Genomic DNA, 25,050 nt, shown 5'->3' on the forward strand with positions numbered 1-25,050 from the left:
GCAAGCGGAATGTTCTAATTCCGTCGTCAGATGTCGCCACTAGAGGCGCCAAATTTATCGCTCCTAAATACGTAAGTCGTATGAATTATTGAAAATAAATTATCTTTATTATCAGTATCATTGAACAAAAATACAACTAAGATGTTTTGTACATATAATGGTAACTTAAGTATATAGGTTGTGGATATTAATACGTATCGGTACGATAATTTTGTTTAAGATTTTAGCTTCTCAGCCAGGGTAGGCACAAGCTTTTTGAGTTTGCCAGCGTCGTGACTGAATGCCCACATTATACATCGAGTATGTTCTTCGCTTGGAAAACCACAAAGTTCTTCGTCTGTCTCGAACCATTGAATATTCTCTTCTTTGATTCGGTCTACTAGACTTCGTAAATTCTTATTCCTCTCTATGTCCCAGGTAACACTCGAGTCTGGAACTTGAACGTTCCTCAGCTTCTTGTAATCTCCCTCCACTTCCTCATACGCTCTGTAGGATACACCGAAGAGTGTTGTAATATATATTTTTATCACAAATAATATTCTATTCCCTAATAATAACGATATAGCATATATTAATAATAATTAGATTACGGATATTTACGCATATTCATATTTTTATGGAATTGTTTTATCTATTAAGTATTGTAAAAAGTACTATACCTTTTATACTTCTTATACATTTCTTCATATTATACGCATTCTGTGTACTTTTGCACTTTTTCCCATAAACACGTACAAATCCGTAGTCTAACAATAATTATACATGTATATATACATAATAAAAAAATGTACTTACTTAAGAAATCCATTGTCTTCGATTTTGTATCTGTCGGCCAACGGCTTGAAGGCTTGCACCAAGTCAATGGGTAAATAATTGAAGTTCTCCTTAGCTCGGCCATTCACGTTATAATCCGTGATCCAATTCTCGAACACTTCCACGGCTTCCTTCATGTTCTTGATCTTTTGCTCGTCCTTTGTGCACGATATCACCCGCTCAGCCCTTTTCACCAGGCCAGTGATCGCATGATACTGATAACTTACGTCCCTGCCCTCCAACGATTCTATACTCAGCAAAGCTTTCTCCTTATCTTTGAAACTGAGTCCGCTTTCCTCCTTTTCAGTCTTCTCTTCTTCGGATGAATGTTTCGCTACCTTTTTTTTCGGTTCGTTGTCCTCCTCCTCTTCATTGCTGGACGAACTGCTGTATCTTCTTTTCACGCTTTTACCTTTGTCATCTTTATCAACCTCCATGTCTTCGTTATTCTCAGATGGAAACTTTTCTTCCACCTGGGTCATGAGTTTCTTCAACTTGGTCGGTTCTGGACTATAGCCCAGCAGGATGCACTGAACGTGTTCCTTGGTTGGGAGTCCCCGGAAGAGACCCACATCGGTCTCGTACCATTGCATGTGCTTCTGTTTGATCTTATCGATGATCTCCTTCAATCTTCGATTCCTTTCGATGTCCCAAGTGGTCTCTCCGCTTGGAATTTTAACAGCTCGCAGACCTTTGTAATCGCCTTTCTCCTTCTTGTACGCGCTGAAAAATCAGAAACACGTGAAATACTTACAGGAATAGATCTATACTGAATACCTAGATATTGAATGAATCAAAAAAATACTTAAGGAAACGCAAGTAAACGGTCACGTGTAACATTGGCATTAAACTAAGGAAACACACCAATGACCTCTTTCTTGGATCATACTTGGTCACAATAATTTACTTTACTATACTTAATGTTAAAACATACACATATTTTATTTTTGCTTAATATTGTATGGTTTACGCGATAAAATTGATCATTAATTATGTTCACCGCGTTAAATGTAAAATGCTAAACAATCTAAAAGATACTTTAAAAATAAGCATTCTATTGCAACGGTGCCAGTAGTAAACAAGAAGGTAGTAAACAACGTAATAAAACTGAAAACTGCTAATATTCGGTACCTTGAATTACACCTAGATTCTGGTGTAACTGAATTGTTGTAAAATCAATTAGAACCACATTGAAACAAAGCTACACCGAATCAAATTAACTTTCGAGAACTAATTCGTATTGCGCCAAGTGAAAAAATAATCGGTCATTCAATTTGAAAAGACTCGCCGAAAGAACTATACTTGCGAAGAAAATGTTGTTATTTACTTGTAGAATTCCTCCTCCAGAACATCGTACTCTTTGGCAAGATTCCTGAAGCCTTTTATAGTCTCGATTGGCAAATAAGCAAGGTTTTCTTTGCTGCGATTGTTCTCCTTGTAATCAGTCAACCAATCCTCGAACACTTTCAAAGCCTCGCGAAGATTGGCCAGCTTCTCCTCGTCTCTGGTGATCTGCAGCGTCCGTTTCGAGCGACTCACGAAACTAGAGATCACGTGGTACTGATAACTGATATCACGACCTTCCAAAGCCTTCAGCGTGTCCAAGGCCTTCTGCTTGTCCTTGAACCCCATCGCAGACTCTTCCGGTTCCGTGGATTTGCTTCGGCCCATTGCTGAAAATCGACACGTTCATCTCTCCTCTACATACGTACGTATAATCGAGCGAGATCGCGTGCAACGCGTGGCAGGCACGTGAGACGCGACGCAAATTCACGCGATCGATTGAACGGTATGGCCAATCATTAGGTATGGCAAACAGAGGCGGAGAAACACTCGACGAGAGTGTGACGCCAGCATGTCAGTTTTATCGTTGACGTAATTACTGGTTTACGGAAGGATCAATACAAGCCGGACGATGGTCGAAATTGTATATTTGTGCAAACTGCAATTTGAACGCCGCGGTTTTTTGTCGATCCAAATAGCAGCGTCGAAATAGCATCGCTTAGAAAATAGCTGGCATATCGTCGAGACTATTCGATAAAAAACAACGCGATAAGAAAACTTTGCGGTTTTCGTCGATTCAAATAACAGGGTGGAAACAGCGACGGTTAGAGAATAGATCACGTATGATCGATAGTATCGGATAAAAGATAACGAGATAAGAAAACTTCGACAGACACTTACCAAAACTATGCAGGCAATATCAATATCCTTTGGTGTGCAATTAATCTGATCGGATCACTGACACTGTTCCTAACACGAAGATAGATCGTATCACGTAGTAGTTGCAAGAAACCGAATGGACTTTTAGATTCTAACGTTGAAACTGCGCGACTGACAGTGGCAGACAGATTTACCGGGACCCGGCTTTGGTCGGCGATGTTCACCAACGATACAACTGCTCACGGATGAAGAAGGATAGACGATTGGCGAGTCGGCGGAAAAGAGAGGGGTCGACATAAACATATCTACTATGTGTCACAGCCCGAAATACGCAGCCGACCTCAGTTCGTAGTCTTTGGTTTGCGTCACTAACTGCTAATACAACGGCGAAAAGAAGGATCGACATGGAAAGTCTCTGCGCACGATCACGTACGATTCGTCTGTGTGTAACTCATGCTCGCATAACCGTTTACACTCGTACTAATTCGCATATCGAGCATTCCACCGTATTTACTTTTAGTAAGACGATGGTGATTTCTTGCGCATCTTTCTCGATGACACGGGAAGATAAACTTGTTAATGACGCTGTTTAGGAACGTTGGGTACATAGACTGCGTTTTTACGTTTCGATAGATTTATTTGGTATTTACAGAAGTTACAGTATCCTGGTGAACTACTCGGACACGCGCAATGTAACAACGATCACAAGCGATTGGATCTGCCGAGCTAAAGGGTTCTTAGTCGATCTGAACCATCATACATACGCCTTCGAATTTCGCTATTTACAAGATTCATGGTACGCGCGATTCGAGTGTCGATTCTGAAATACGTTTGTCAATGGTCGCGTAATGAGTCGATATTGAGCGTCTATTTTTAGGAAACTCAGTTCTATTTTTCTCCGATATTGCTATTAATTCTTGGTTAATTTAAGACATCGTGGCATATTGTTACCAAGTTTTGTTTGACCATATAACACGTACATCGGTAGATCGTTTTAGGCATTGATTTTTATAAATTCAAATTACAGTGTCTTATACCGAAATATGTATATGTATACCTTAAGAAAGATGTATCGTACACTCAGTTTCATTTTCGCCTTTCCTTTAACAAGAAATTCGATAAATTTTTGTTAGTCAACCGATGGAAAATTTATGCTTTAAGAGGTTGAACTAAGATATAGTATCAGTTATTGCGTATATACGTATGTACGTATTAGCGTAACTGTTGCTACTAATTGTTGTTTAAATTAAGACATTTAGCAATATTGTAATTAATTCTTGTTTAAATTAAGACATTGTGCGTTATTGCTACCTATCCTTGTTTAAATTAACATCGTACAACATTATCATTCGCTTAAGTCAAGTTATCGTGCGATGTTGCAACTAATTTCTGTATAAATTAAGACACTGTACGACCATGGACGAACGCTGCTTGACATTCAAACCGTGCGTTCCATTAACACCTACACGTTATACTTAAGCCACCTATACAATCGTATAACGTGTAAGCACGTAGTACGGGGCAATCTATGACTAGAGATTTTCTCGAGAGTCAATTCTCGATGCGTATGACTTTCCGTCTTCCGATAAAGTTGAGACTGTTGAGAGAGATTCAGCAGACGCAGCTGCCTACGCCGAGGCAGGCGTACGAAGTTTGCTCGATCTTCGAGCTGGTGGTAGTAGCGTCTAGCAAGGTTGGTTGGGAAAGCGTTGGAGCAGCCGGTAATTGCGCTCTCTGCACGCCATCGTACAAAATCGATGACGCTTCTCGTTCTCTGCTGATACCTTCTGTTTCCTGTGCGTACGGAATTCTCGCGAGTTCTTGGCTCCTCGATTCTGTCGGAGCATCGTGGGACGACAAGCGACCGTAGTTTAGGAAGGTCTCTGTGTAGCTCGAGGGTGGATGGTGGTGACTTCCGTTGTACTCATGCGAGTAATGGGGATGGTATCTGTTCGATGGTGCCTTGAAACCCTCGTTGCCACCGAGGTACTGGTGCAGGTGATGCAAACTGGATGGCCCATACACTGTCGATCGTAAATCCAATTTTACAAATTGATCGTTGTTTGCAATTTTTATGACTACAATGTGTTTGTTTAAATCCCAGTAGAGACTTTTTCTCTTTTTCATTAATCGCTAGACGACGTTCTAAAAAGTTATCGCGTATAATAACATACATTGCTATTTCATGTAATGTCTTGTACAATTAGGAAACTGTGTATAGTATGATAGCGCGTCACGTTTCATCCGTAGGTGAATGCACTAAGAATTGTTTAATTAACTACTTAGTGTCTAGAGCTCGGTAATTGAATCAACGTAATATGTGTGTCAGTTCCAACGAATGTGATATGCCTTTTGGTATAGTATCTTATGAATGAACTGTGTTGCGCATCTACGTGTTGTTTGTTGCTTGCAAAAAGATGACCACATCATTGACAGATACAATTTAAAGCGTATATTAGACTAGATGGCGATCTGCATGCAAACTGTTTGCGATAGTAGTGTAAACTCGATATTAATTACGATGTATATATATATATGAGCTACTGACCTGCTGCGGTATTCGAGTACATGGCAAGAACTGCATCACCGTAGCCACTGGTGGGATGTTTTGCTAAATCAGAAACATCGTTCGTAGATGATATCTTGCTAGATATCGATTGACTTCGAACGCCGTTTTGTACTTCGCTGGGGAGACCGGCCGATCCTGCGGAGCCGTAGGCCATGTTGAAAAGTGCTTCCGGGTCGCACACGAACTTATACACGTATCTCTCTCCAGCCACCTTTTGCATTATCCCTTTCTCGTAATAGTACCTCAATGATCTGCTCAATTTATCGTAATTCATTGCCGGTCGATTCTTTTGAACTCCCCATCTTCGAGCTACCTGAAGAAAATGAAATATATCACTTTACCGTTTGTGTGATTAGATTGTTGATATTTCTACCTCAAAAAATTGATAAGAAACTGAATGATGTAAAATTGTGCAGAATTCACATATAGAAAATGCTAAAGAAAGAAGAAAGCGAATATCGAATATCGAGGAAAATACTGGAAAGGAAAATACACGTTATGTCTAATAGACAAATAAATCTGAATACATTTAGGTTTCATATTTTTTGGACAATGATCGTAAAAATATAAATTGAGGAACATTAAATTTATAATAGCAATGCAATCTACCTCTTCCGGTTCGATTAGCTTGAATTCCATTCCACGACCAGTCCATGCAATGCAAGGTGCGTTCGCAGGATCGTCTAACAAGGTGACTAAAAACTGCCATAATTGAAGAGAACCTCTTCGTTGTTGTTGATAGCCAACGGACATTTCGCTCCAAGGCGACACTCCCGTCGCCGAAGATGGCCTCTTGCTAGTATACTCTGTGTTCCACGAGCTAGGAGATCCTTTCTTTTGATAACAATTACTCTGTCTCTCCCACGATGGATTCCTGCCTTCTAATTGAACTCCCAGCTCGGTCCACGTGGGCGTCACGCTTCTCTTACCGTACACTTCCGAGCTCCAATTCTCTTGTCGCGGAAAGAAAGCTTCGCCAGGAGCTGGAATCGTCGATTGCCATTGAGAAGCTGCGGAGGAAGTGCTGGCTGGCCGACTAGGCGATGGCGAACCTCTGGCGTTTCTCGTTCCGCTTCCGTATTGCTGCTGTTGCTGGTAGACCATGCTGTTGCCTGCGTAAATTTGCATCATCGAGTTGAAGAGATTATTAGGTTTGCGTATTCCAAAATTTCTCATTCTCGTTTTGGAAAACAAAAAGCAAGGGTTTTCATGTTTTAGGAAAATGTTTAACATTTAATTTGTTAAGTTGAAAGAGAAATATATTACTATAATTTGTATAGATAGATGTTCATACGGAAATATATTAATTTATATGTTAACTGATGGGATTTTAAGGTATCCTAATGAAAATTTGAATTTTAATTTGTAGTTTATAATGATAAGGCTCAACCTAATCGAAGATTAGTGAAATTCTGTATTATGTGTACGTTTCCGTATGTGAGGTATTCCAGGATCCCACAGTAGCAATCGAGAGTTCATAAGGTATCGCAACGAGTAATCGTATATTCCAGTAACAATTTTTTCATATTTTCATCTTCAATATATCCTTTAACGTTAGAAAGTTACAATTATTATATCGAGGATGAAGGAAAAAACGAAACTGTTTCTAATTTCGTTTCGTAAAAATTCGTTTCGTACCACAGCCGAGGTTTCGTATGCATTTCGATCTTCGGACATTTCGTTCGTCTGAACGACAGTTCATCGAAGCACGGTGACAATATCCAGCGTAAACACAGTCTACGGTAGAAGAAGAATGGATAAAGACGAAATGGACACGAGAAAATTCTCGGATGCACGAGAAAGAACGAAACGCAAGCAACGTATTAGCGATTGCACTCACGCGCGGTTGCCGGTGAAGTGCTCGTCACACAAATATCGGCAGGAAATTGGTTGATATTCAAAGCCCACGGGGTTGTCGGGATGGCGGAGCTCGCGGATAGCGGCACCGCCTGAAATACCGCGTAGAGCTCGCGCGATATGTATATTAATCGGGTGCTCTCCTCACAGGGAGCATCCACCACCGCCGGCATCCCGCCGATGCCGTGGTCCCTCGAGCCGAAAAAGCTATTCTCGAACCATAATCCGGTTACGTTCCAAGTCGTGTACCGGGAATATTGAAAAATTGAGAACCCTCTTGCCGATACCGAGCCGGAACGCGACGCTGCCAGCCGTGATGCAGTCCATCTTTTTGCTCGTCGATTAAAAAACCTCTACTTTCGTTCGTTCGTGGAAAAAGAAACGTACTAACTTCGCAGGATGTGCGACGTATGTACATGGAATATTCTATTCGATCTGGCTTGCGGTTGGAAATCAAGGTATACACCGTGTACCCAATATTAATGGGAAATCTCAGTCATCGAGGTGAAATTAAGAGGAGGAAGGGCCGGGAAAGTTAATCGTGTCGGCAAGTTAGCTTTAGCTTCCTAGCTGGCAAACGTCGGTCGGATCCCGATCTCGTGTAGACGAGACAGACAGGAATCGCGGGGAGGAGGGTCGAAAGCTACGGGCCAATCTGGCACTCTCTCTCTCTCCGAAGAGGGGCGAAAGGGGTTGACCTCAACGTGCAAGCGAGGGCAGAGGCTTTGCGGGTAGTTTTAGATTAAAATTAATCGCGAGCTGATGAAACCGGTGGCGATGTACCAAACAGGAAAAGGGTTGAAGCCGGGACTGGTCAGGGGCGTTGCGCAGAAGGGTTGCACGGAAAAGAGGACGGCCTCCACTCGTCCACTCTCAGACGAGGAGCTTCGGTTCTTTTCTCTCTTTCCCTTCTTCCCTCTCTCGTTTACTCTCGCCATCTCTTGTTTCCCTTCCACTCTCTCGCTCATCCTCCCTCTTCTCTTCTCATTTTCTTCTCCATCCCTGTCTTTATCCTGCTATCTCTGTCTCCCTGAACCCCGAATTCCGGAGTAGAGGCTGGTTAATAATGCAAGGTCCATTTTCCACCCACCTGACGCGCTGAAATGACCTTCTTTGCTTTCTGCTCATTCACAGGAGGCAGATCCTGCATGGGATCGAATCGATTCGCAACGACTGTTTGTTCATGCATATCGTTTACGTTTAACTCTAAGTTGTTGAATAGAGGGGTATAGAATACAGGAGGACCGACTATAATCCTCGTGAGCCAGGTACTAGCATTAATTAGCGAAGTGGTGACCAATCTGCCTCACCCATTAACAGGTTATTACTATTCCACCCGCTATATTGGTCAACGACTGGTCGATTTAGTGGACTAGGGAGACAGAAACGTTTAACATGCTCCCTTGACGGTCTGCATAAGCGATCATCGGTCGTTTCGTTGAAATTTTCAAAAAATAGTACTTTGTTAAAGATTAAATTTAATTAAAATGGACGAGCGACGATTGTGAAACGAGTTTCGTCAATGGCAACTAATCATTTTACTATCAGATTTCCAAAGTACGTAATACTGTTTCAGGAATTAAATTCATTGAAGAAGAGAAGCACGCGTTTGCGTTCGTTTCACGAGTGAGAACGCACTGAAACTATACGTGTCAGGGTGTATCAATATCGATAGGTATGGTCTTATTATTAACCTAAACTGCGTGTAAATAATTGAAACGGCTTAATGGGAGGGAGAATTACGCGAAGAGACGTAGTAGAAGCATAATTCCCGGGTGACTTGGAAGTAAATGGGTATACGCGCACGGTGTCGGCCAACGAATATAGCAGCGGAGTTCCTAAAGGATTCGTTTGGTGTACGTGCGTGAATAAAGGAAGACTAATCGGTCTGATTACAAAGCATGAGCTTGCAAACCCTTCGTCGGTTCTGCCTTTTACGTTATACGTAGATTGCATAGCCTCGAATACTATTAAGCAATGCTCTATAAATCTAACGTGAAACTTCTCTTTGAAAGCTTCGAGAATTTTATCAAGCTTATCACTGAGTCTCGAAAAGTATTTTTCATTGAAAAATCTGCAATATCAACTGTATCCTGAATGCAAGAGAAAGCTTTCGCGACTTGCAATCTCCCTCGGGAGAGAATTCTATGCTCTTTCCTTCGTTTAGCAGCTTTCGCTGGATTCTACGAAGCGCTTCTCCGTAGCTTTCGAGTTGAAAGCATTCTTCAATTATTCACTTACGTATACTTAGTCACGCGTGAGCGAGTCCACTGTACCAGCGACGAACTTCGTCAGGGATTATTAAGGAATTTCGCATTAAAACGTCGCTGAAAATTTATTAGCCGGCTTCCGTACGAATCGTTTGACCCAGAATCAAAATCGTTCCCTCTAGACTCTAGACGAAATCAATCCGTCGTGACTCTCAAATTAAATATAACAACCAAGTATGACGAGGTACGATCGATATGATCATGCTAATGCAATTTCAAAATGATTCGCATAACACAGATAATAGAGTCACGAAAGATGTCTATGTACAAGCGGTCGAGTACTTTTGCATTACGTCAAATAAATTAAATCACTGTTATACACACACGATCGGTTATATGTATATTGAGTGACAACTAATTTATTACTACACCGTATGGAAGAATACTTTTGTATTCGCGATAAGGCAAAACGTTTGGAATCTGCTTAAATCACTCGTGCGCTCATCATTTGTAATTTAAGGAAAAAATTCAAGCTGTTTAACAAAATAACGAAGACGTTAAAACAGTGCACGCATGCTGGAGAAAATATGAGCTGTAATGAAGACAAACGCGGTAATCGTAAATTATTAACACGCCTGTCTGTAAAACGTTAGTAACTCTTGTTCGAACATTTCGCCATTTGATAGAAACTCGTAATGAAAGCGTTACGGGCTTTTCTTAGGTCTTTCGATTTTTCCAAAAAACCAAGAAATATCGGAAGTTTTGAATGATCCTAATTGGATGAACAGGGATTGTAATGATAATGAAGAGGGAGATAAAATATAAGACGATGAATTTCGGGTCGCCAAGGCGCTCTAAAAACAGAGACCGGAAGAGCAACTCGAGCTAGAGCTCGATTAATGGATGGAACACCGAGTACTTCCCTCGTGCTCCAGTTATTTATGGGATCTATAGGGTAGTAAAGCGCCACGTGGATCTATTGTCAAGAGATTTGTCACGGTGCACGTTCGAAAAGAGGGTATCATCGGTTCGGAAATCTCGTTGTTCCAAACAGCTCCTGAGAGCGAGCTAAGAATATTATCTATCGAATTGTACACGTCTATTCTACGTTCCATTTGTCCAACAAATCACAGATTTCTTACTATTTCGAGTGTCCTGAGCTGTTGATGTGGGGATGCTCGTCACGGAAATCGGCTCCCCATATCCTCTGTCCGCTGGTTCTTCCTTCACCGCTACGTTCTTCGTTGCCTCGCTTGTCCTCGAGCTCATCTTAGTATTTCTATACACGAACAAATACAAACGACTCTAGATTTTCAATTCATAAACAATTTACGCGTCAATTTCTTAATTTTTGTAAATAGAAATATTGCGAATATCTATGCGAGTACATATTTTCATAGATGATTAAAAAATAATTATAGATAACTAGAGATGAGAAAAGAAATGTAATGCAAGTAGAAAATTGTCTTATGCGTTGGATATCATAGTGTATTTTGGGTATTTTATATTGATACATTAAGCTAGGTCAGATATTAGAAGAATATCTTCCCTATAAGAAAAACATGTGTATTTGGTGCAAGTTGTTTTACTTTCGTTACTTTTATTACGCATCTATTCGCCTGCTTAAAGTCTTAAACAATTAAACATTTCTCAATTTCATGAGAAACGTGCAGCGAATAGATGTTTTAATATTTACGAATGGCAGTGTATCTTCGCATACTACGTATACACGCTCCGTGCATTTCCGTGCTTTCAGATTGCCCATAGATGCATAAGAAGCAGCAAGTTATTTGAAATTTCCATTGCTGGATACATTTGTCCTCCTTACCCGAAGCAATTACTGCGATTCTCCGGATCGAGATCGAGGAACGTGCTACCTTGCGAATGTGCATGGTTCATTGGCGTTTGATACTGCGAGTAATTAGTATCATCGATTCTTCTGCAATTCGCTGATTCCTGTTTGACATTGGCGTCTGTAAAAACCAGTGTACCGTATACTGTAACATTTTAGTTATATATAACGCTATATAACGCGGTATAACGTGTAAAAAATTCTAGTCACACTTCGAAAGTGAAAGTTTAATTACACGTTGAATTTTGATATACCTCGATCGGTATCAACGTTAAATTTTATCCTACGAAATCGCAAGAATGTGAAGTTGTACGTTATCCAGAAGCAGCAAGGGTGAACAGACATTTAGATGCAAAAAATGTCTGTGGGGAGGGATAGAGTCGCGGATGTACAGACGAACGGTCAATGATTTTAACGATCGAACGAGGATCGTTTCTTGGGACGAAGATCGGCAGGGCGAGGATATAAAGGCGCGTGTCGTTGCGGAAGCAAAGGCGCATCGTTGCAACGGCACGTGGGGATAGCTTCGCTTCCTAATGGGGCTGCCGACGATTTTACGCGGCCGGGGGTGCGCCCTCGATAAATCAAACAGGCTCTGGCCGTGGGAAGCATAAGTCAGAGGCCTCGGGCAATCATTGTATTTGCAAACATCGGAAGTTTACTCGCTGAGAGAACAGCCGTGTGGACCCTACGGTACGAAAAAATCGTACGGTTTCACGTGGAACTTATGAACATCTCGTTTCGCGGCGGAAAACAATGTTTACACGACGAGAAATTATGTTGGATAACAGCCAGTTGCAATCGAAGAATATAAAGATGCAAAACACACGAGAAGATGATTTTTGTTAATTTTCTCATATTTATGTCATTCGATAGCTGAAAGAAATTAGTGGTATTTTAATGTGGAATATTTGAAGAAGGAAAAATAGCATGACAGATTTGAAAATATCTCTTGAAAATACAGAGGCTCGCGAAAGTATCGCAATACTTGTTGACACTTTTATGAGCATATTATACGTGCTGTACAAATTTCTCCATTTCGAAGTCTCATCGGTACTGTCACGAGACTCGATTAGCATAATCGTATTGATAATGTCTAGAACAAACTCGAGGAGTTACAAGATGACACAAGAATATATTTAACCGCAGGACCAAACGCAAAGATAGCTTCTACGTGCAACTGGTTGGCAACATATCGAATTTAAAAATTGCTCTACAAAAGAGTTTTTACAATCGTATTTTTCACCTGTAATCTTCGATCGGATAACTACAAAACAATTGTATTTTTCAGCCTGATCTTTTTTCCATAAAGTAATCAACTCTCCATGTATCCCGGTTTATGACGATTATTCACTCTGCTCCGAATGAAGCCAAATCTATCGTTTAACGATAACAACGTGAACAATTTCATCTCATTTAACGATGTATATTGACCCAGAGAGAGAGAGAAAGAGAGAGAGAGAGAGGGAGAGAGAGAGGGAGGGAGAAAGAGAGAAAGAAACACGGACAGTCTTTTTTCCAACTTTACACCGATATAACGGGCGTAACAACATCCGGTAAACAAAGCCTGGAATAAAAGTTTATTGGCAAATCTGAGCCCGCCCATCAGCCTGTGTACCTCGAACAGGGTTCCCTCTGATTGTTTGCATACGTATTACGTGTGCAAATGAACGAGCTGAATCTCGCGCGAGTCCAGCAACGGATAAAATTAACAGGTGAAGAGCAAATTTGATGTACGGCATCGTACGGGAGGCTGCCAGCTTGCAATTGTGCAAATTACGGTGGAAATTGAACGAGTCGAGTTGCCAAGTGTATCGAGCACGATACAGAGAACGATATAACGATCGTGTGCAATACGAAATTTTCTTTATCGAGTTAACACACGAACGATAGGAGAACACGTGTATGCATGCAAGTATATAGACATTATCCGCCATTCCCTCTGGCCGTTTGCTCGCCGATTCGACGCGTCTCGAAATATTTGCCAGATTTTCCAACCCGTACACATACGAATAGAGCCTGGGAATTTTCTTAAGAATTTCGCGATAACCGAACGAATCGGATCATTCTGAGAAACTTAACGAAGATTTCGAAGTGATATAATTTTATTAGAAATTCATGAAACTAAAATTATGTGGCTTCGCGGTGGCTGTTCCAAAAGTTATTTTCCACAGATGCCTAATTTTCTATCATTGGACCGCGGATTTTTATGAAAAAATGCATAGAATATTCAGAATAGAATACTTGTTGTAGTAATTAATAAACGAAACGTGTGCATATTTCGGTTCCATTCTTTCTTCGTTATGTTCGTAGAAATGTGAAATTGCTTAAAAATCCAAAGCACACTTTTAGCGAATAAATTTCATAAAGACCAAAAACGCAACGAACTTCCGAGCAACCCAATAAGATGAAGAGGAAGCTCCTTTTTTTACGTACGATATTAAAACAGCTTTGATAAACGGCGCGGTTGTGTAGAGAGACGCTAATCAGCTAGAGGTTGAAGAAAGGGGAGAAAAGAAGCCTTTAAGACTTAATATAAAGTGCTTCCTCGTGTAATGCGATATCGATAATCGACGGCAGTTTTCTGCTCACTCTATCTTGCTGCTTTAAAAACACTGGCCTAGGGCGATTTATCGGCTTTTTTTAATATCCTCGTCAATATTGCCCCTCCGAAAAAATTTCATTGTCAACGAACGAAGATTGCAAGATATTCGATATGATTTTCAAGATATTTTGTAATAATTAGCCTGCGGATTTTTATGCATTTACCTTAACTAATTAAACATTTATATATTTGGACATCTTCTTATAGAAACTTATACACGAATAGATAAGAACGAAACAAATGATGGCACAATTTTTCAACAAAATTTATAATAAAATATTATGCACTATTGGAAAGTTATTTATTTCCAGACTGGCTACGTAGTCTCCGAGATACAGGTGAGATAAGGAAAACTCTTCCAAGCTTATATTGTGATTAATTCAAGCAATAATCATTAATCGAAACATCGGTTAATTGCGTTTCAAAAATTTTATTCTATAAGAAGATGATAAGCATGGTGCGTTACTTTTAACCATTCGTTTCTCATTGCTTTATACATTTTATTAACATTCGTGTACCCTTCCTGCAAATCGGTTAAATTATTCAGATTCTTAGCGAGGGCAGTATGGAAAATATATAAAATATGCAGATTAGGGTACTCGTTATAATATTCAATGGGTGAAATTTCTACTTATGTTGCATTTCTTCGGTTACATGCACAAAAATTTGTCTCTGCATAAATATCCGCAGTCTAGTAATAATGTTTCGATGCTGTATGATCAGAGGTTTGCCATAAACGCGAGTCGTGAAATCGGAAGAGTCGTGAGATCGCAAATTTGTGGTTTCCTATTCGCGTAAATTGTATCGAGCTACTTTCTAAATTGACACTTGAATTGCATATGCGATACATTTCCGTGCAGCTTCCGTTTCGATCGAGATTGACTTCCTTCGCGTTACGCGGTTCGTCAAGCATTTGACACGATTCGAACATAGCACGTAATTAGGTGAATCTCGGGAAATCGCGAGTTGCCTCGGCTGATCGAAGATGTTAGAGGAATAAATTTCTGCCACACTAACTTGTCATCCGATGGAACTCTGGCACGTACTGCTCGCTGTCCTCCGTTTCGCAGCTGCTGCCTGTAACATAATAATTTGCAAATTTATCATTAAGAAACTATCGTTCGCGTGAGAAAATCGCAAGAACTGCAACTGAAATAGCGTTATTCGATACTAAATTGCTGCATAAATTCTGTTAGCTTCGTTCGTACGGAACAGTTCCCCGAGTCAAACACTTAGACTGCACGTCGTTTCTTTAAAAAGTAATTTCCAAATTATCCGAGATACTTTCTCAGCAAATATTTATTATTCCAGATATATAGGAATTATCAGTTTTAAAATTCAAGAATTCTTAGAATCGAGTCGTTATTTACAGATTTTACAGATTATTTTATTTACAGGTTTTTAAAAGTAATTTATGTATTAAAAAATTGACTGAGTCATTGGCAGGTAATAAAATATAGCGCGAATGTATCTCTTGAACTGTTTTTCCTCGAATAATATCACGGAATCAATAATAATAATAATTAATTAGAAATAATAATTAATACTCTGGCGGATAAAACTTGAATGCAAGCTAATATTAATAGGAGAGAAAGATCATCGTAAGATGTAAAATAATGGTTCGCTAGGATCGCCTGGTGGGTAGCTAGTCGCTCCACTGACAGTGGCAGAAGGTCCCCTCGTTATCGTGATTATTACACTGCACCCATCGTGCATTACATTACAGTTTGTCAAAGTAATCAAAATTAATGTTCCGAATAGTCAGGCTACTGCGTGTAATCATCTTTGTGGAAGATTTACGAACTGTTCGATAAATGGATAGTTTCCCCGTTCATTTTGCAAGAAATAACGTTTATAAGAATTTTACCGTGGGTTTTTAGTTTGCAGAAACTCTGAGCTGTTCTACTGAAAGGAAAGTGGAACGGAAGCCGAGCATTTCAAAGCGGCTGTACTCGTCTTTGCTCTTATAATTCAATCAAGTTAATGGAACCTATTATAACGATTTCTCTGCGAATGAAACGATATAATAATTTTTATATTTTTAGGGCAATGCTAGGTAACATCGATCGATTTGATGGTAAAATAAAAAATAAATTCGCCCGAACAGGGACTCGAACCCTGGACCCTCAGATTAAAAGTCTGATGCTCTACCGACTGAGCTATCCAGGCATTTGATACTTCATCCCTTAATAATTTTAGAAAAGGTCATTTATTTATAGTAGGATTTTCCGTTTTTTATATTTCTGATAGAAGTTACTTATAACAAAACTTACCATCTTGAAGCCATGGCTCTTGTCTGTATTCCTGTGTGGGGTATATTTCATTCTCTGAAATCAAGTTTTACATTGATTTTTTAAGTGACTGCTTTTTTAAAACGTAACGGTATTATCGCAAATTCTTCATTTTCTAAGTGCAACGAAATTTTGATTTTATAAATTAATATTTTACTTGAATAAATAGAATACTTAAAATGTTCTACTAATTTATCTACTGCATTGCAAAGATAGCCTACGTTTATATAGGTCAATCGATAAGAAATTACGGAAAGAATGCTACATTGTTATTCTATACTGACAGAGATACGACAAGATCTAAACGTTATCTTTCTTATTTTATACATTTACTTTACGAGTCAAGCGAGAAATTACTTGGTGGTATAATGATTTATGGTTACTCGGGGATAATTATCCCAGCCTGAAATTAATGCCTCACATATTCTATCGTATTACTTCGTCAAATCCAATGAACGTCCATTATCGTCAAAAATAATACGAGCATGTTAGGTGATAATTATTCGAACAGTGTACAATGCTCGAAACATCGAAAGAATTGCTTTCCCTGTCACTTATATTTCTATTTTTTTTTTTTTACGATTGTGTAAAAACATATTTTTATTACAGTATGGTACGAACACCTATTCATTAAGCCTATAAAATTTCTTTATTTCTATTTATTTTTGACTCACAAGAAAAGGTCACGATTGATTCCGCACCGATTTGGATGAAACTCTATAGGTTTGAAAAACCGCCAAAAATAATAGATACTTTCTTTTTAACTGCAGTGACATAGGTTCGAAGGGCGTGAAATTACTCGTCGAAATTCGATCCCTGAAGTACCTAACTCAGAAACCGTTACAGATAAAAGAAAATCTATGTTCCGAACCTCCACCGAGACTTTCACCCAAACTCTTGACCAGCCCTTCTTCGTCCGATATATCCGAATTTGTTGCTGTGTTTTCTGAGATACATACATTATGCCTTTATTAAAGGTTTAAATCTTTGCATTGCTGCTAGTTGATGTCGGAAAGATGGATTGTTTCAGAGGATACTGGATAATATAGGAATTACAAAATATAAAATTACCTTTTAGTCATTCTTCCGGAAGGGTAATCAAACGAGTTAAGCGTATATTCTTTGGGGTGTAAAACGATTTCTGGATAATTATGTCATGATGAAACACGATGTCTGAGCTGTAATAAGATTCGGCGAAAGAGCCATAAGACGGAACAAAGACTGAATGTTGGGGGATGAATCAGTAGCAAAAACAACCCCTTTCAATGCAGGCATGTACATAAGAATGCGGCAGAGATGTTGCGTGGGGTCTGTTTAATGGGCCTCTAGGATTCGCCACGGGTAGCCACTTGTCAGTAACCTTGTTTTGTTCATAGTCACAATCCCGTCTGACGAATCGAATTTACTTGGCTTCATAGCTCGTGGGTAATAACGCGTTTTGCCGCGAGTTGTAATAACGATACGTACGACCCAAAATTTGAGAGACCCATCGAAAAATGATAGACTCGAGAGTGGATACTTATAGACGAAAGATAATATCGTTAAGATATATTCTACTTGGAAATTTTAAGACATCTATCTTTAATTTATCTTTGTTATTTTTGTCGTAGATTGTGAATTTTAAATTGCGATATACTATATATAGCATATTTTCTTTGTTATAAAAAATGTCCCTCTCTGTCTCTCTCTTTATTACGTTTGAGATAAGTTAAGTTACGACAAGGATGGTTTCGTAAATTTTTATCCGTATCGATTGCCTTATTTAGATACAGACTATTGACGACACCGGCAAGTTAATTACGCATTCTCTTTCTTTTATTCGTTGATATCGTATTTCCATATCCGTAAGAAGAAATAAAATAAATTTTATAAGTTTGCGTCGTATTTTAAGTCACTCTAATAGCTACGTTATCGTCAGCGGAATATTCCTGTCGCAATTCTGCTTCCATTTCTCGCGAGGAGAAGAACCGTTCGAGTCTCGAAAACGAGAGGAGAAAGCTAGAAGGTTCGTTCTTTCGTGTCGACGTTTCAATATATTTCTTCGCGACGAATCGTCGCCGAAAAGTGGATGGGGAGGCTGGGTAGGGCGTAACGTGATTACGATAGAGAAATTGCAGCATTATAGGCAGTGATTGAGTTAGGTGGAGGCGGACCATCCTGACTGGTGGTTCACACCACGGCATGCCAATGTTAGATATAAAGTGTCAATCACTGTGCCCAGACGCTGCTAGGGTGGTTACGAATCCTATGGGGGTACGACTGGCTTCAACTACCCCATGGGGCTGTTTGCGGCGATAACACGTTGCTTATTGAATTCGTCCTGAGGCTTCCCGTCCTGGTGTCACGTTTCTAGGTCAAGGCTGCAAGTAAAACTGCCGACACCGGAGGGATTAATTGACCGATGGTCCAAATTTCACTCGTCCTCTTCATTAGGTCATCCAGCAAATTAATACGACTCTGTAGTCATACGCTTCTATTAATTTCAAATCTTAATTCGCATTTTCGCGATCACTTAGAAATTTGCAGAAGCGTATACGAAACCGTGCGTAATTATTATGTAACGGTGTAGATATTCATGTTATCGCACAACGAAGTAATTTTCTGTATTCGTTAAGAGAACAAGATCAACCTTATGGCCAAGGCTTTTTTCTTTCTGCTCCAACGTAGGTATGGAAAAATTAGCGATAACTAGACTGGAGATCTTTTCCATATATTTATACGAAATTTAAAGGTGCACAGAATGCATATTATACAGAAATACTATGTATAAAGCATCCAAAATAGAGTGCCCGCTATAGTTTCTAATACATAAAGCAAATTTCTATCTAAATCGCAACTATAAAAATGTAAATTCGTATAAAAATTCGCAGCCCAGTCGTAACTGTATTTTCTTCCAAAACATTAAGTTGTACGTAAGACAGAACAAAGAACGTGATTCATTACAATTTCTATGTTAATCGATCTGTATTGCCCTAACAAACAAAGTCTAGAAATCGTCAGCCCCTTGAAATACTTTCTATCGTTTTGTGCGGCCTTAAAACGTAATTGCACCGTAGAAAATAATATCATCCCTGATCCGACTATATAAAGATATTGACTCGACTGCCTGTCGGTGACAGGCTCTCTTCGGGGGGTGGTTCCCCCTTCGCCCCGTTGTACACAGTTCGCGAACATCCTGCACGTGCTTCGGGCCGCGCTACGCTTTCTTGCTTGCGTGGATCTCCTTCGTGTACAGTGTACGTGTACGTGTTTGCACGAAGACGCAGTCGAGACTCCATGTCAAGACGGAGGCCCGGTGTTCCCGAGCAACATCGTATCAAAGAGCTTCAAAATCGTCGAGCGGGGGATGGTGACACGTACGGACCGCCCTCGACTTTCTCGTCTCTCGATTTCGTTCAGGAAAAGTCTCATTGAATAATTCGAAACTGATCGAAATATCGAACGACTTCCATTCGCTATAGCGTTTGATGTCTTCTCTATGTTTCATGCGTTTTGATATAGTAGGTGGAAACGATACATAGTAAGATAGTAAAATCGGTCAGTTGTAAAAGTTTACAAGTTTCGATAATCGAGACAAGATAAATAAGACAGATAGATAGAAGATAGATTCGTTAGAACACATATTCATTACGTTGGGTAAGTTTTATTTGGTATTTTATTTGGTATACATAGAATATGAATTGATACTTTCTCGTTTCTAACTTTTAAAAATTCGATGTAGTTTCCCGCAGTCGTAGAAAATACGTACGGCTCGGGGTACGGTTAGATCAATTAGTTGCCCTACTTAGTGCTTTACTTTACGACCTTGCTATATCGCTTCCACCTAAAATACATGTTCTACTTACCAGGGTGCAGCTTCTCCTCGGTACTTGGTTGTGTTACGGAGTAGTTACTGGGACAGTATCCTGTGGTAACTGTTTGAAGTGGCTCGTTCAGCCTGTTGAATTCTTCGTTTGGCTGGAAAGATAGATCTGTGTTAAAATAGCGCTTTGTAATAGCAAACGTTCGTTTCTATACGAAGTAGTATTAATCGGGTATTTCTTCTGTGATCCTTAAATATTCTCTTCGTTCAATTTCCAGTAGCTATTATTTCATTCTTTGTTAAACCGTAAAACGAAGACAGCGTTCTTTATGTACGTACGTACTTGGTTTCAATCGTAGTTTAATATTTCCACATTTTATCGTAGAAAGCCAGCGTTCTGCATTTTAATTTCATCATTTCAAATATCGTCGGGAGTGAAAAGACTTTCTCGTTTGCGAGCGTTCTATCGGGCGAGGAAAAAAGACGAAGACAATCAACGCAGAACTGATGTAAAATTGCAAGAAGAAAGGAAAGAGAACGAAGCGATTTGGAGCAGAAAGGAATAGCGAGGAACGAGATTTTAAGTAAAGTAGTGTATAGCGGGCACAATGAGAAAGAGGAAGAGGGAGAGTGAGAACGTGCGAGAGAAGAGGCAAGGAGGACATCCGGTGAACGATTGGATGGTTTCCTCCTTGCGGAGCAATCTAGTGGTAAAGCCGGTTACCGGTTTTGGAAATTCCAATAACGCCGTGTCGCCGTCTGCTTTTCCTTTATAAAGTTTCACTGCGGTCTCTCAGCCGATCGCTTACACTTTAAAATCGAAAGACATCGTACTTGGTTTTAAGAAAACTTCAAATATGCTCAGTACCTTTCTCAATCTTTTTATTAACTTTGTTGCAGCCCTCGAATTTTTCTGTCTCAATCTTACTCTTGTTTCAACAAATAAAGGGATTTTCAACGTTTTAAGACAATTTTTAATATAAGATTAAAATAGGAAATCATGTACATGGATTCTTTCATATTTTAATCAAATTTTAAAATTTAAGATATAAAAGATACAAAGATATAGATTTAAGAATGAAAAACTTGATCGAGTGGGAAATGATTTAATGAACGTAATAGAGTTAACAGGATACCTTTTTAGGTACCTTCCCGTTAATTTTTGAAATATATCTAATCGCATAAATTCGTTATAAAAATATACCGTTGATGATAAACGTAATAATAAAATAATCGCTTTATCGCTAAATTATCCATCATTTTTCTTTTATAGTTAATTCGACAGGATATTATCATTTATAGAGACGTAATCAACTTCCTCTTTCACAGTTTCATAGGTTAGTCTTACGTTCATTGCCTCATCCCTTGGATTTTCCTCTGATTGCAATTAATAGTCATTTATAATTAGTCGCCGTGATGGTTCAGCACTTGTAATCCACAAGCTGTGCCCTCTAATATAAATTTTAATTACATTCCCCGATATTACGTTCAATCTTTAATCCCGCCAACCCGATATCAAATGGTATTTAGCGGCACGACAGCGTTAAATAAGGGATAAAGAATGTATCGCGCGGTTTTATGCGTAGCCCACCCTTCCTTATCGAATTTGACCAAATTTTCTTGTTCGAAAAGTTCGTAACATATTTGACAGTGAATTGTATTCTGTATTGAATTTGATTGTATCAGAAAAGGAATATTTACCAGAAAGTTTTGCCAAATACGTGGATATGATATAATTATTTGGTCGCTAATTGGAATATTACGCTATAGCATAATACCATAATTATTCAATTCGTGTTCTTATAACATTTTTTCTGATATCTATTTGAAGAAGTCTACTTGATCCATAACATCAAAAGAAACAGGTCATATATTATTCCATAAAATGTTACTCCTATTTTTCTTTATATAAAACCTACGTTTATTATTAATAATTAATAAAAAAATTTCTCCACAGCAAAAAACATTCAATCCTAAAAAAATTTAGTCCTGTTTATTTTATAATCTTTCCGAACAAGCCAATACATTTGCATATTCTCGATCTTTGTCTTATTTTGAGTCATGAAATTTCCCTATCTTGACAATGTGCGCGTTTTACAGATCCACCAATGCTACTTTAGCCGATCAGGGGTTAATCGAGTGCATTCACGATGCAATGACTCGTAAGGAAAACGCGCAAACAGGGTCGCGTGTCGTTTAACTTTTTCCGTAGGTTCACCTTTCTTCACCATTCCTCCCCCTGACCTTTCCCATCGGGAACGCGTCTCCGTGTAAAAGACGCGCTTGTAAGTGGATCGTTTGGGGTACGTGTGTCATGTACGAACAAACGCACTCGTACGTTTGTATCTAGTGAAAACGAGATACCCATGAATCGTGGGGAACGCCCCATCGTTCCTGATGATGCTGCGAGGGGTCGTCACCCCAATTCCCTTCGTACACCACCCTCGTAATTGCGCACTTCGGTTCGGTTTATAATAAAGTCATCGAGCAGACAACACGTTCCAAACGGACTCCCCTTTCTATCAGCGGATCTTGTCGATTTCGTTCATCGATTTGTGTAAAAACCGAAAAGGCTCTTATGAGATTTGATACACCGGTTTGAGCGAGGATCGTTGGATTAAGGCGTGAAGCTTTGATTTGATGAAGTACAGTGTGTATTCTTTGGTCGTAGCAAGGATGAAAGTAAGATTTTCACTTCATTAAAGATCGTCCAATTTCAACAAAGAGTCGTCGTCCAATTTGATCAATTAGGAGAAGCGAAAGGCGTTGCCACTTTGACGAGAAAACCTCGCCCTTTTTTCTTTCCGTCGCTTTCTTCGACGAGGGTGCGAAGACAATGATGGTTTCGAAGGACAGAATACGAACAATACCGCGGATGACAGCGGGACTCGCAATTACAATGTGTCGCCGACGGAGTCTATCTACTAATTGCTCTCTCGATACACGCATTGACTTTCCGTTTTTCCTAAGAAGAAACCAACTCATCCACGTATCTTTGTACTTCTCAATGCAATCCACGAATATTATCCATAATATTATATAATCCTGTTGTTTATGGTTGAAATGTTAGGCTACGGTTACATTGCATGTGTATCCTGACGAACTATCGTTCTGGCGAATGAAACATTTGACATAGTTGCTCTAACGTAATAGCCTGAATAACAGTTCGGCAGAATATGCATCCGCTGTAATTATAGCCTCATACAATCCCAAAATACTATCTTCGTATTCTTTGAAAGAACAAAAGTATCTCGTATCATCGTTAAACCGCGTATTTATAGGAAATTAGAAAATGCAAAATTACACAGAACACATATAATACGAAAAAAACTATCCAAAGAGTAGTGCCGTCTATAATATTTGGTAGATAAACCAATTTTCTATCAAGATCCTACTTTTTAACTGATATTCTCAAAAATATGAATTTGCATTAGAATCCGCAATCTAATCATCATCGAAACGTCCCAGGTAAATTCACATGGTGGTAAACGCATCCCGTTGAAGGAGAGGCTTTTAATCATGGGAAACTCGAGTGTCAGCATATGTTGCTGGTACGGAGGACTAAATTAACCGGCGGATCCGTGCAGCGGGGCTGGTGTGTGGGAATCGAGTGATTTTTAGAATCAACAAACATAAATCAAGTGTTTCCGCGAGCGAGTGTTTCACGTCGTCTCTCCCTTCGTTCTTACGAAGGGTGTCCGACGACCACCCACGGCTCACCGGTGTCATAGTCACGGTGGTAGCCCCGTGTACGGGGGTATCCCGCACCGGAGCGACCAGGAGGGTTGAATGGTGGCGACAATTACGTGTTTAGGGGGCACAAAGGGGTGGCACCCGTGGGACGATCCATCGGAGCGTGGTGGCGCGTGCCAAGGCAATTCGACACTCGAGGATCATCGCGCGAGTACGATGCATTATGCGTTCATTGACTTTGACTATGCTCACTGTCCACGCTTATGACTCCATTGTATCGCCATGGGGAAAAACCGGAAATGGGAGTCACGTTGATCAAGTTGTTGTCTATCTGGTCGACTTTTTAACTTTTTTGATGGATAAACACTAACTCTCTTTCGTAATTATTGGGTTGTTTATGGTGTTGTTTGAGTATGTAATGATGGATACAACAGAGCGATGAAACGTTGATGGGCTTGAAGTATACTTCGGTAACAGAAGAGTTTCACGTATAGAGTAGATTGTTAATAATTGTCATTATTCTTACACTTGGCAAGGAAAGTATTGTTTCTTCTTAGACATAGAAGAACAATTATCGCATTGTTTGATTGAAGTAGCGCCTGCCTGTGTATATCTGCCAGTCAGACACGCGGGTCTTAGAATTACCAGCGTAATTATTGTATTGTATGATATAAATAGTATTTGTCCGTATGGGCCAGATGCGCTCATGTCTTAAAGCTATCAATGCGATTATTGCACTGTATAATCGAAGTTGTATTTGCCTGTGTAGGTTAAATACGCGTATTTATTATCATCTAATAAACGTTTCCAAATTCTTATGTATAGTAAAACTACGGAACAATAAGGTAGTGCCATTCTATATTTTTTATCTTACCAGCCTAGCCAAATCTGTAGTCGTGGCTGGTACTTCTTGATCCTGATTCATACTTGTTACCGAACTCCTCTTCTGATTCCTTTTTGTTGAAGAAAAACGTTCGTCACCAGATTCCACGAAAATGACACGGGTAAAAGTATTGATAAACGAACAGATCACACGAACTGTCGCGTAATTTTAAAGTCACGTTGCTGCACCGTCAAGATCAAAGATAGGACTGAGACGAGTGATTTGATCTCGCTGAACAGTGAAAAGACAGGGTGTATGCATCGGGGGTTGTGTCTACGGTACGTCTACGCCCACAACGTGGTATAGAAATCA

At 39.6% G+C, this 25,050-nt stretch overlaps 2 protein-coding genes and 1 non-coding gene across 3 annotated transcripts; all 3 read right to left on the reverse strand.

Moving 5' to 3' along the window:
- Positions 1-85: 85 nt before the first annotated feature.
- LOC105666538 lies at positions 86-3,412 on the reverse strand. Its single transcript, XM_012316879.3, has 4 exons — positions 2,998-3,412; positions 2,141-2,486; positions 796-1,536; positions 86-486 (listed from the first exon to the last, which is right to left on the reverse strand). The coding sequence occupies exons 2-4, from the start codon at positions 2,482-2,484 to the stop codon at positions 216-218; spliced, it is 1,356 nt and encodes a 451-aa protein (XP_012172269.3). The 5' UTR covers positions 2,485-2,486; positions 2,998-3,412; the 3' UTR covers positions 86-215.
- Positions 3,413-4,465: 1,053 nt separating this feature from the next.
- On the reverse strand, positions 4,466-24,979 carry LOC100647439 (ETS translocation variant 1). Its single transcript, XM_048412913.1, has 9 exons — positions 24,730-24,979; positions 20,206-20,317; positions 16,343-16,396; positions 15,087-15,146; positions 11,441-11,585; positions 10,755-10,891; positions 6,155-6,657; positions 5,525-5,858; positions 4,466-5,000 (listed from the first exon to the last, which is right to left on the reverse strand). The coding sequence occupies exons 1-9, from the start codon at positions 24,778-24,780 to the stop codon at positions 4,588-4,590; spliced, it is 1,809 nt and encodes a 602-aa protein (XP_048268870.1). The 5' UTR covers positions 24,781-24,979; the 3' UTR covers positions 4,466-4,587.
- Positions 16,166-16,238, reverse strand: TRNAK-UUU. The gene has a single exon. It is a non-coding gene; the product is annotated as a tRNA-Lys (tRNA).
- Positions 24,980-25,050: the final 71 nt, after the last annotated feature.

This window comes from Bombus terrestris, chromosome 15 (assembly GCF_910591885.1).
Source record: "Bombus terrestris chromosome 15, iyBomTerr1.2, whole genome shotgun sequence".
NCBI classification, from domain to species: Eukaryota; Metazoa; Arthropoda; class Insecta; order Hymenoptera; family Apidae; genus Bombus; species Bombus terrestris.

What these genes read in the sequence shown, in the direction of transcription:
- LOC105666538 (XM_012316879.3), bottom strand. Translation starts at nt 2,484, where the DNA reads ATGGGCCGAAGCAAATCCACGGAACCGGAAGAGTCTGCGATGGGGTTC. An exon ending in CTGGAGGAGGAATTCTACAA is followed by an intron (nt 1,537 to 2,140) that starts GTAAATAACAAC and finishes CTGATTTTTCAG; the next exon opens with CGCGTACAAGAAGGAGAAAG. An exon ending in GAAGACAATGGATTTCTTAA is followed by an intron (nt 487 to 795) that starts GTAAGTACATTT and finishes TGTATCCTACAG; the next exon opens with AGCGTATGAGGAAGTGGAGG.
- LOC100647439 (XM_048412913.1), bottom strand. Translation starts at nt 24,780, where the DNA reads ATGAATCAGGATCAAGAAGTACCAGCCACGACTACAGATTTGGCTAGG. An exon ending in CGAGGAGAAGCTGCACCCTG is followed by an intron (nt 16,397 to 20,205) that starts GTAAGTAGAACA and finishes ACTTGATTTCAG; the next exon opens with AGAATGAAATATACCCCACA. An exon ending in AGCTAATCGAACCGGAAGAG is followed by an intron (nt 5,859 to 6,154) that starts GTAGATTGCATT and finishes CATTTTCTTCAG; the next exon opens with GTAGCTCGAAGATGGGGAGT.